We start from the raw sequence: 12,500 nt of genomic DNA on the forward strand, positions 1-12,500 counted from the left end.
CTACTGACCTGGCTGAACTATGCAATAAGTTCAGTACCAACTTGTAAAGGATCAGAAATTAGAGGGTTATGGATGTGGATGATTGGGGCAGGATGAAGGGGATGTTTCCCTAATAGTTTATGGATTCTAAGCCATATTGTAGAAACAGGTGTAGAGGAGGTAATTTGGAGAAATAATTTTGCAAGCTGGTTTTAGTTCCGATTTTGATTATGCAACATAGTTGAGTTAATGTTCCTTTAAAATTAATAAAGGGTTAATGTTTGGCTGGGGGTATTTTGCTTGTAGCGATAACTACTCCACCCCGAAAACTTCATTTGAAGCCCTTTGGAGAATTCAGTGCTCCACCATGGAACACATTTAGATGTGTATGTCTAGGAAGTTCAGGGAATGGCTGTTAAGGCAGCACTAGGGATAATGATTGTGAAATAAGAAAGCATGTCTGATGTGGAAGTGAAGGAAGATGGAGGAAGAGGGAGAGTAGAGAGAGAGGTAAAAATAAGCCAGTCTGCTCTTTTGAAGCACCAATGTGGAAGGTTAGGGAGAAGGTCAAAGGAAATGGAAAGGAGAATAGGGAAGTGATCACTATAGGGAAGGTGGTCCACAACTAACCAATGAAAGTCAAGATGAAGGGAAGGAGAGCAAAGAGAAAGGTCAAGGCATGAAAAGGTTTGAGTGCGATGTTGAGGTGGGTGGGGTAACCTGAGTTCAGAGGGATAAGGTCAGCGTTAGAAAGAAATATGGGAAGCAGTGGTAGAGTCACCCCAAAGAGTGTGACAAAAGGGGGAATATGAGGAGGAGGAGCATGGATGTCAGTGGTCACTTTGAATGCAGCCAGAAACTGGAGGATGGATGAGAGACAGGAACTTTCTCTTACTAAGGAAGTTTCTAATGACCTCAAGGGTTTCTGGAGGGGATATGGGTGGGGAGGTTTGGGAAACAAATATTTTTTATAGGAAGTTTCTAATGACCTCAAGGGTTTCTGGAGGGGATATGGGTGGGGAGGTTTGGGAAACAAATATTTTTTATAAGGAGGTGAGGAGAAGATAGGCATCTCAGGAGTAGAGGATGTAAGATGTGGGAAGGGATGTGTTTGGCGAAGATGGGGTGGAAACTTGGATTGTCTGGTGTGATAGATACGTCAAGGAATAGGGAGGGACATAGCGGAAGTTGTTGATATTGGAGTATCTGGATTTAGAATGGATTTGACTAGGAGATGGGCAAAGTAGAAGTGGGCAGTTATCAAGTTAGGGGAAGTGGTACTGAGGAAGATGTAGAGATTACTTGCATAGAGGGGACAGAAATGGGGCAAAGGATGGTATTAGAGTAGGAAGTGATTGAAAAAACCTCATCGGCATGCTTCCTCTCTGGCCTTTCATAGAGTGAGACCAAGTTTGTATCTGAGAACTACTTGTAAGCTGGGCAGTCCCTATAAAATACATTATGGGAGCCACCACAATTAGCACCTATACGTGACTGTCCAGGGCACTTTGAATGGTCATGACCTGGATGGGCAAAGAGAGGGCAGAAGGCTGTGGCATGACAGTGCTTTACAGGGTGGCCAAAATACCAACATTTCTGACATTGAAGGGGCGGGGGTTGATATAGTCTGATAGGGCAAGATTCTTATATAGACCTTATGGGGAAGGTCATGTCTATATGTTGCCAAGGTAATCTTGGCAATATTGATGTAGGACTTACAGTGGCCTCTGGGGGGAATAGTGTAGCACTGTATTGATACTGCATAGTAGTCAGCAAAGCAGGCAAGTAGTTCATCTTCACAGTCTGATCAATCTTTGTCGTAGATAGGGCAATCAGCCAGGGAAATGGAAACAGTTCAAGTACATGTATTAGGGGGGAGTGGGGTTGGGCAGGAATAGGTTTACCAGTGAGGTCAACCAGGGTAGAAAGTGCATGGGTTTGAGACTGTGACTGTGACAAGGTGTGAACAATCAGGACAACAGCAGAAGAAAACACTGCCTAATTGTTTTTGGAAGCACTGTTGAAAGAGAAGGGTTTTATCAGAGTAAGGGGCTATTGGGGGAAATCACAAAAAAATCTGTCTCATATGGCTGGGCTAAATAGGATACTCAAAAGGTTTGTAGAAGTAGGAATTGTAGAAGGGCGAGGATGCGTGGAGGAAGGAGTGGTGTGGAGCAAGATAGCACTATGGGGATGAGGGCAATAGGGTTGAAGAGTTGTAATAAGGTAGGAGGTAGAAAATGAAGACGATTGTGTAGAAGGTGGGTTGGAGGATATTGGAGTGATGAAGGGGTATCTTTTGAGTTAAAGTTGAGTTAAAACTTGGGTAGATGATTCAGGATGGATCAAGTTGACAGCTTGTGTCAACGAGGGGGGTGTAGTAGCAGTGGCCAGAGCCGTGATCAAAAGAAGAGTCGGGGCAGTAAAGCAGAGGAGTTTGTTTCAGAAAGGCAAGATGATAAAGGGACAAGCTTCAATGCCCCTAATAAGGGTACAAAATCTTCATTACTGGCCATGGTAAGCTTGAAATACATGAGGAAGATAAAAGGTCCACCCAACCATGCCCATGGCTCCCTGAAGGCATTCATGACTGGCATAAAGTCAGCCTTTCATCCTTTCAACACAGCTCTTACACCTTAGGAATTGGACAGGGGAAGGGGTTAGGGAAGATAAGGAAAAGGAAAGTGGAAGAAATAACCATGCAAAATTAGTTGATTCGAGGGCTGAGGCCCAAGGGCGATCCCCAACACTAAGCCTCAGTCTCTGTCTCCCAAGCCCCTCACGACAACAACAGGCAAGGGATTGGGGGATAAGAAAGAAAGAAAGAAAAAAAATCCTTACCTGTTCTGGCTGCTGGAGAAGTTGATTAGATGGAACTCTCTCTGTGTTTAAACTCTGTGTATGACCTCCTTGGACATTTGACCTGATGTTATCTTGATCTGTCTCTACTGCTACTGACCTTGTGTTTCTAACTTGACTATTATAAGGTCTTTCATATTCTTCTTGTACAGGTCTCTTGTTCCCTTGTCTATTTTGGGACTGGTTATTTGTTACATTTTGTTGATAAGGATTGACAAATGATGTTTGTACTGACTGATTTTGTTGGTTATGTAAGTGAATCTGAGCTCTAGTTAAATTACTTTTTGTGTTTTCCTTATCAATCCTCCCAGGTGGTTGTCCTGCAGATTTGGAGGGTTCATTTCTCATGTTGTTTGTCAGCTGTAATACAGAGGAGTCTTCTGTTGCATCTAAGTCACTACAAGTTGTGATAGTACTACAGCTATGAAGCATTTCTTCCCAAGTAGCATTATGTGAAACGACCTCATGCTGGTTTCGTTTACTTTTATTTTTTATCACTTCAACTGTAACTCGTCCATTCAAGCCCTTAGCTCTGTCCCTGTTGCTAGAATAATTTCCAGAGGCCTTTCTTCCGGCATTTTTGTGATTGATATTGTTGTTCTTATCATCAACAACCTTTTGTAATTTTTTTCTAAGAGCACAGTCTCGAACAAATGGGGGCTGAGATTTGGAGACCTCATCCCGAACTGCCTGTTTAGGTATTGTTTTCACTGTTAACTCCACCATCTGGTTACTGTTCTGGAATGTTTGTCGATGAATAACTTTATTCCTTGCATTGCGTTTGCTCGCCATGAACTTCTAGAGGTGACCAATTGCTAAACCTGCCACAAAAAAAGAAAAAAGGAATAATTAAAAACACACACTGACACACACACATCCTCATACTCACCTACAATTTGTAAGTTCTGGCAAGATAGCACTTGTAGACTTCCCAGGCAATTTGCTCCTATATAAGGAATCGTTTCAGTCTCCTAAAGTCTCCTAAATATACTAAATTGATATTTGTTGGCCTTTGCATCTGTGCAAGAGTTGCACCAATCATCTGATAGTGAACCACTAATATGATGGACTTCAAACTCTAAACCATCCAGTCCAGACCACATCCAGTTTCAAGTGGATTTTGATAGAAAATTTAACTATGAGAAGAAAGTCTCATTGCAAACATTTAAACAGTTAGATTTTTAAATGAGTCTAGATTTGAAGTGCCATTTAATGGAGTCTTACACACCACTTATTTCCCTTTTCTTTATATGAACTTAATCTACTACCTCACATCATCTTTTATTCTGTTTCTTAGCATCTAGGCAGATTCACATCAAGTCTATGAAATATGTCTGTATAATTAAATGATTATTACAAAACTCATATTACATTATGAATAGTTATTCTAATGATCTTATATGCATAATTGAATATGAAAGCAGAGATTCATATATCACTTCAATTATAAATAGTAATGATTCATAAAATGCAATATTTTCAAAGTAATAAAAAAGTAAGACATTCGAAGTCAAGGTTGGGAGACAAAGTAATATGTAGTATGCGAATTGATTAGTGCCTTCACGTTTTTTTTCCATCTTTGTTAATAACAACCAGTAGTTTCTGTTTCTATTTATTATCATATCAGTGAAATGATGAATAATCATGAAAAATTGATCAACAACATAATGGCAACTGCACAATAACATTGGTTACATCTCTGCTGAAAGGGATACTTGAAAGTGTCCTAAGTGAAGACTAGGGACACCAGAGTGTATTTACCATAAATAACCAGTTTCCTTAAAAATTACTGGTTGCTTTACTTTCTTATCATCAACTTGCCATGGAAATGCCAAGGATTAAAAGTATCAAAATTTGTAATTTTGTACATTAAGGCAATGTTTGTCTAGTACCACATGACTGTGCAAAACAAAACAACAAAAAAATCCAACCCTTCTATCAGTAAGTACCATGATGTTATAGCTCTTGACTTCGGTTAATGTTACCAGGAGTGACGCACAGAGATATAGGGAAATGGACACTGCCATTTTATAGAGCATAAAAAACAGAGTAAGAAGCAATACAGGTACATCTGTAGCAGCCTCATATTTAATGGGAAATGACAAAAATATCCCCTGCATGTCACCACTCACAGGCTAAGTCCACAACACCTTCACATAGCCAGAATTCTTAACCCAGTGCCAATGGGCATAGCATGTATGTACATGCCATGCCCACTGTGAGTTTACTTGTTTAATTGTTTTTACGCATAGATGGCTACAGTTGTACTAAGTCACCAATAAGCCAATTACGAATTTTGCCTGTCTCACTCATTTACCCTTTTCCTTGATTTACATAAATATTTTACATTATCTTATTTTGCTGTTACTAATGTTTATAACATTATAGTAATTATAATGTTTAATAAAAATAACACCATAAATATTCATAACACAAGTAAAAAATACATTTTTCCCTGCTAATTCAAGGATAGGTGAAATCAGGTAAGGTCACAAGGTCTATTAATTGACTCCTTTGTGGCTAAGCACTAGCAGAGCCATCTATGTGCAGACACAGTTCACAAAAATATAAAAAATGAGTAGCATATTTCAAACTTTTTATTCATTTTCCCCAGTGGCACTGGGTTAATGTCGTATTTTATATTAGTTGGCATAAATACCATGTATTTATTCTCAAGAGAATAATTTTTCTCAAGAGAATAAATACATGTTAGGAAATGTTAGGTTTGGAATTCTGGGTTCACCCTCGTTTTGGGACTTTGTCTCTGGAGGTGCGTCACTCTCAGTAACAAATACAGATAGTCCCCTACTTAAGAACATTCTACTTACGCACATTCCATACATACGAACAAACTTTGTAAAATACTTAAGTCCAAAAAATTGTTTGAAAGATGCAAGCAAACTTCAAATTTCCCGGGCGCGAATATAGTTCACGAGTCTGTCATGCTGTGGCGCTGCCGCGCTCACTCAGCTGTGCGTATCACTCGCCTGCCCTCCCGCCATAAACATGAAAGCATTTCTTCACTGTGTCCTCGAGTACCGACACTTTTTGTGCCATAATTCCCCTCAAATAATATTAAAAACATTACATATTACAGGTACTGTATAAGGTATGTCGTACTTATTGGGATTTATTTACAGGTATTCTTAATGTAAACAAAACTTTAAAACAATGGGAAAAAAGGCAATGGAGACCCGACTTACGACATACAAACAAATCGACTTGCAGACAGCCTCTCGGTCCCCATTTTGTCCATACGTTGGGGACTTACCGTACCGACTTCTAAAATATCATAGCAAAACATAAAAAATGAAGGGATTCCAGTAATTATTTTGGATGTGTTGCTGGCAAGTACAGTAATATTGTGATACAAACATATCAGCCAGTATGCATGTAATGTTTCTCAGCGAATGGAAAGGACTTTATACATGGTACATGACTTTTAACAATTGCGTAACTAACTTGAAATCAAATATCCAAGACAAACAGTATTAGAGATTATACTGATAAAAAAAAACATCATAAACTTCCAAGTTCCAAATCTTAAGGTCACTAATTTCAAACCCATAAAATAAGTAATGTTTTTCAATGTCTCTTATCGTCACTGATAATGTCGCAACTCATAATTTTACACATTTTACCTCTCCTACGGGTATGTTTCAGTCAACTTTTACTTACAAGAGAAAGGGAATGTCTCAGTTGTTATTTTCGCAGTCAGTGAGGACCAAAATTGTGGAGTAAAATGCTCTAAGAAGCGAAACAAATTTCAAATCCGGAGACAACCACTTTCCGTGCCAAGTTCTTCCTCCTCAATGTAAACAATGGTCATCTCGATGTAAGTCCGGGTTGTGTTTTGTCGTTTTTACTTTCAATGTTTATTTAAGTCTGCTTATTGACGTTTGGAAGTATGTAGTTTCTGATATTTCGTATATATCGCTTTAGTTAAAAGATAATTATGTATCTAAATGCTCGTTATCTGACTGACTTAAGAAACATTATACGACTCCTATTAAGTAAATATTTTGCGCGGGTTTCCTTGCTGTCAAAAATAATTAAATATTCGTCTGACTCTTTGCGAGCTTTTTTAAGACATGAATTCTCTCGGGGTAAGAAACTAAATCTGATAATTGATAAAAGATAATATTTTAAAAAGTAGTTTATTTCACATGTAGTGTGTATACACATGTATAACACACACACACACACACACACACACACACACACACACACACACACACACACACACACACATACACACATACACACACACACACACATATATATAGATAGATAGATAGATAGATATTTGCGTGTGTCTATATATATACATATATATGTATATATATATAATATAATCATATCTAAAAACTCATATAGGTAAATGTGTTTATATATACATACATATATATATACATATGTATGTGTGTATACACATGTGTGTATACACACAGACACACACACACACACACACACACACACATATATATATATATATATATATATATATGTGTGTGTGTGTGTGTGTGTGTGTGTGTGTGTGTGTGTGTGTGTGTGTGTGTGTGTCTGTGCACGTGCGTGTGTGAGTACGCACGCGCGTCCAAGTGTGCCTGTGATTAATTGATTGTATTCTCCATTCTGTTACTGATTTATTACGATAAGATAAGAACAAAAATAATAATTTAAGTGGTTCGTTTCTGGATATCATAGCACTGCCATGTGATTCATTAGTTCAGTCCTTTTATCTAATCCCCCTGGCCACCACACAGGCGTGGGCAAGCTTTGATGTATTCGAGGCATGGTCATAGTCTTATATATTTGTATTACATTGAAAATTTAGTCTGAAACATAATTATGAGCAGCATTATATAATTTAAGAGGAAAGAATAACTACATAACCTTTCATCTACGTATTTACCCACACCGGTATGTTGCCTGAGAGTGGAATGGCATTGTTACCTTTGATACATGGACATATTGTGTTATTGCATTTTAAATTTGGGATATAATGTAACTTCATAACAACATCAGGTGATATGAAATAGTTACATAGTTCTTTGCACCGCATGTAGTTTTGCCATTCGAATTTTGAAAGTTTATTCTATATTTAGGCAACTCTCTCTATCTCTCTCTGCACACACACACACACACACACACACACACACACACACACACTCACACACACACACACACACTCACACACACACACACACACAGACACACACACACACACAGACACACAGACACACTCACACACTCACACACGCACACACACACACATACAAATAATATATATATATATGTATAGATATTCATAATGTGTGTATGTATATGTATATATATACCCTAATAGGGAATTTCCTCGTCTCCTGGCGAGTACAGGTCTCTCCAGTACTCGCCATGTATAAGTGAACTCTATTAAATATAAAGAACAGTTTCTTGTGTTTGTAATAACTAATTGATATAATGCTGAAATAGAGTGAAATTACAAAAGGGAAGTCACACGTAAAATTGGGAGTATTAGTGTATACAGACATACATACATACATACATACATTATGTATATATATATATATATATATATATATATATATATATATACATACGTTCTTATGAACACGCACAGTACATATATATATATATATATATATATATATATACATATATATATATATATATACACACACACACACACACACACACACACACACACACACACACACCAGTCTGCAGAGTATGGCATGTGCACACCGGAGATTTTTTGTCGTAAAGTTCCTGCACACCGGTAGTTTTGCCTCAGTATGGCTGTGTTCCAATTACAACAGGGACACAACATGACATTAAATGCTGCATTGCTCATATTATACAGACATTATATAAACTATATAGGAGAATCGCATTGCATACTAATATAGCAATTACATCACCTACCAAACATATTAACACAGCAAACATATTAACACATCACAGATGATGCCACAAGGATACATACATGGCGACATATTAATTCACACAGGTCATTTCAAACTCTTCAGGACTTGTCTAGTGTCTGTATTCGAATGACCCAGACGAACTGAACGAAAAAAAAAGTCAAGGAATGCTCCTTCGCATTAGCGAAATGTCGGTTCAAAGCAAATTCGTCGGTGCACACCGGCACACCTAGCGTTTTAACCTTGCACACCGGATATCTCGTCGAAAAGTGCCGTACTCTGCAGACCGGCATATACATACACGAGTGTGTGAGGGGTACACATACATACACACATACGTACAGTTCATACATACATACATGTATGCATGCATGCATGCATGCATGCATGCATACAAACATACATACATACATACATACATACATACATACATACATACATGCATACATACATACATACATACATACATACATACATACATACATACATACATACATACATACATACATGCATACATACATACATACATACATACATACATACATACATACATACATACATACATACATGCATACATACATACATACATACATACGTACATACATACATATGTACATACATACGTACATACATACGCACATACATACATACGTAAATACATACATACATACATACATACATACATACATACATACATACATACATGCATACATTTATGCTTACATACATGCATACATACATGTATACATACGTGCATACATACATACATGCATATATATACATACATACATACATGCATATATATATATATATATATATATATATATATATATATATACATACATACATACATGGATACATATATATACATACATACATACATAATTACATACATACGTACTGTGTATATTTTTGATTGCGTGTGAACGTCTGTATGAGCAGAAAGTGTGTAAAGAAATTCTTCGAGACATATATGATATCTTATATATATATATTTTTTTTTATAAAATTAGTAGATCGTAAAATCATATCCCATGGTCGCAATATTGCTTTTACGTAGCATGAAAGGTACATGTAATTTCCGGTTGGAAAATACACACTCCATTAAATGAACCCGGCATTTTATTTTTTTAAGCCCGTAGTCATCATTGTTTGTGTTTACCATTACCTCGGTCCTCTTCCACCTCTGGCGTACAAAAAATGTATGCATTGTTTTGTTCTGTTAGATGAGACCAGGTTAATGTACCACGAGGAAATTATAATAACGTGATTATTCTATGAAAAGGTTGGAAGTCTACAAAACGTATAGTAACTGCAAAAAGCATAAGGAAAAATTGAGTAGCCAAGACCCCGCTAGATAGTGGATTTTCATTTGATTTGCATGACAAATTTTAAGTAAATTCAGCTTTTCCAATTTAGTCATCCATAGCATAGTGGTGCAGTTAATACGGTACCCTGAAGAATTTAATGTAAATGATGATAATTTTTTAGAATACCTTCGCACAACCGATCGTGACGATTTTGGAATCGAAGGATTCATCTCTCTCTTTGCTATCCATATGTATCGAAATTATGCCGCGGAAACTTCCCCTATTATCGACATTTTGGACCCGAGGTATTTGTTACCGAGAGTGACACACTCTCCAGAGTCCCAAAACCAGGGTATCATGTGAACCCAAAAATCCAAACCCTACCTTTCGTACTTTCTATTTATTCCCTGGACATGGGGTCAAGACCCCCTGTAACCCATATAATTAGCACTTCATGCCACCTTGCAGAAATCGTGACATTAAGAACTGGATGTGTGAGGGCAGACTTAGTCTTTCAGAAGTGATATGTAGCAGATATTTATGTCATTTCACAGTAATCATAAAGGCAGAGCAGCTGTACCTGTGATGTCTATTATTATTTATTTTGCTCTGTAAGATGGCAGTGTCCATTTCCCTCCATTTCTGTGCATTGCTCTCGGTAACATTAACTGAACCCAATGGTAGGGGAGGGTATGAAATGTACCAGGGAAACTGTGGGGTAAAATATGAATAGAATATAGTAAATACTGAACTATAATAATGTGAAGTGATTATAGGTATGGTGACATAATGTGATGTCTATTGACTAGTTTTATGATAGTTCTAGTTGTGCATGCACAGTCTGGAGTTTTTGCTTTACTCACAGCAGGGTAGAGCATATAACCGATGCCAAGTATGTCTGACACTCTGCTGCCGTGAATATGTGGAGGATTCTTTGATTTCATGGGCAGGGGTTGGGTAGCAGTAACCCCCCAGGAGGTGGATCGTAATATAGTGACTGATTCAGTACTAAGATTACAGCAGAGTTTGAGAATTTTTGCATTGCATACATGTGACAATAACTCCTGAAAAAAGATGTTTGTAATTTTTTACATGGAAATGTAAAAAAAATTAAACGTATCTTTTTCCAGGAGTTACTGTTTGTGGGGTACTGTCATAGTATTCTTATATGTGTAATATAGAGCAATTATCCAAAATTCTAGGCATATTGAATATGCCATACTTGAGGAATTGCCAGGTAGCTGTAGGTTAGTTTATATATATGTGTGGGCTTGTGCATGGACAGAAACTTTAGGGATGCCTTTCATTACCACAGCTGAATTTTACATTGTAGTCAGCAAACTAAACATTTTAAAAACTACTAGAAAATAAGTGACATAAGAGAGGAAAGTTATGGTAAACTTTAAATTGAATGGTGATGTACTTGCACAGATTTTTTTTTTTTTTTTACTAAAATTTATATATATTTCTCTTATTACAGTTGAGTGACAAGAAATATGCAGTTTTATGGATTGTGGTAAGTGTTAGGATTAAGCTAACTTTTAAAAAAATACAAGTAATCCTCATTTTATGATGATCCTGTTTGAAGTATTAATTTTTCACCACTCTCACTTTTGTTTATGGTACAAGAAATTTTAAATAATGTTATTTTGAAGCTAACACTATTGCTGCATTAGCCTAAACAGTCTACTAGTGTATATATATGACTGATTGGTAAAGCATTGGACTTGCCACACTTAACTGTGCAAGCAATCTAGGAAAATAAGAAGGTAAAGAAGACAGTCATTCTATGTTCCCTAACAATTACTCAGTACAAGTATTCTTTTAGCACTGTGATTGAAAGGATGGGAAAATGCTATCTGTATGGATTGAAGATCAGAACGACTGCAACATTCTAATGAGCCTTATGACAAAACAGCACAGTGCAAAAGCTCTTTACTTTGAAAAGGAAATAAAAAAACATAAAATAAAGAAGTGACTGTATAGTGGCCTGCCAAGTTTTTCCACCATGTATATACACTATACACACCATGTATATCATAAAAAGTTGTGCGAGATGTCAGTGATTATTTTTGCTAAAGAAATAAACAAGGAGAAGAAAAGAAGCAGCAAACAAGCTGTGTTGGTTAGATCTTTTTGCAAAGTGACAGTGGAAGAAGAGGGGCAAGGGGTCCAAGGTCTACATAAGTACTTATACCACTATGTCAGGGTCTCAGAGAATGAGCTTGGTAAATCTGTCTTGCATTATTGTGTATAATGATTTACACAACTTCTATAACTTCTTTAAAGAGTTAATTTACCAGATTCAACTATTTTTCAATAATTTAGTCATGAAGTCAGTGTAGGAGGTTGAAAAATCTTGGTTATTTCTTATAGGAATAATTTTCTCGTTTTATGTTATTTCATGTTGCAGTGTGGATCTAGA

At 36.9% G+C, this 12,500-nt stretch overlaps 2 protein-coding genes across 5 annotated transcripts in view; one reads left to right on the forward strand and one right to left on the reverse strand.

Annotated features, from left to right (window-relative positions):
* The window catches only part of LOC125028090, a 14,047-nt gene extending 7,398 nt beyond the window's left edge, over positions 1-6,649 (reverse strand). Inside the window, exons 1-2 of the mRNA XM_047617419.1 lie at positions 6,517-6,649; positions 2,821-3,659 (exon numbers count right to left, since the gene is read on the reverse strand). Coding sequence (XP_047473375.1) covers positions 2,821-3,630 — 810 coding nt within the window. The 5' untranslated portion in view covers positions 3,631-3,659; positions 6,517-6,649. The remainder of the gene's footprint in view (positions 1-2,820; positions 3,660-6,516) is intronic.
* A 3,240-nt stretch (positions 6,650-9,889) lies between these two features.
* LOC125027344 (mediator of RNA polymerase II transcription subunit 24-like) overlaps positions 9,890-12,500 on the forward strand; it is an 18,113-nt gene continuing 15,502 nt past the window's right edge. For 2 of the 4 annotated variants that reach the window (XM_047616375.1, XM_047616400.1), the window contains exons 1-2: positions 9,890-9,967; positions 11,556-11,591. The gene's annotated coding sequence lies outside the window, so the exon portion shown is untranslated. Of the gene's footprint in view, positions 10,051-11,555; positions 11,592-12,500 lie in introns of all 4 variants that reach the window. The other 2 variants (XM_047616381.1, XM_047616391.1) reach the window with 2 other exon arrangements.

This window comes from Penaeus chinensis, chromosome 1, assembly GCF_019202785.1.
Source record: "Penaeus chinensis breed Huanghai No. 1 chromosome 1, ASM1920278v2, whole genome shotgun sequence".
In the NCBI taxonomy this organism is placed as follows: Eukaryota; Metazoa; Arthropoda; class Malacostraca; order Decapoda; family Penaeidae; genus Penaeus; species Penaeus chinensis.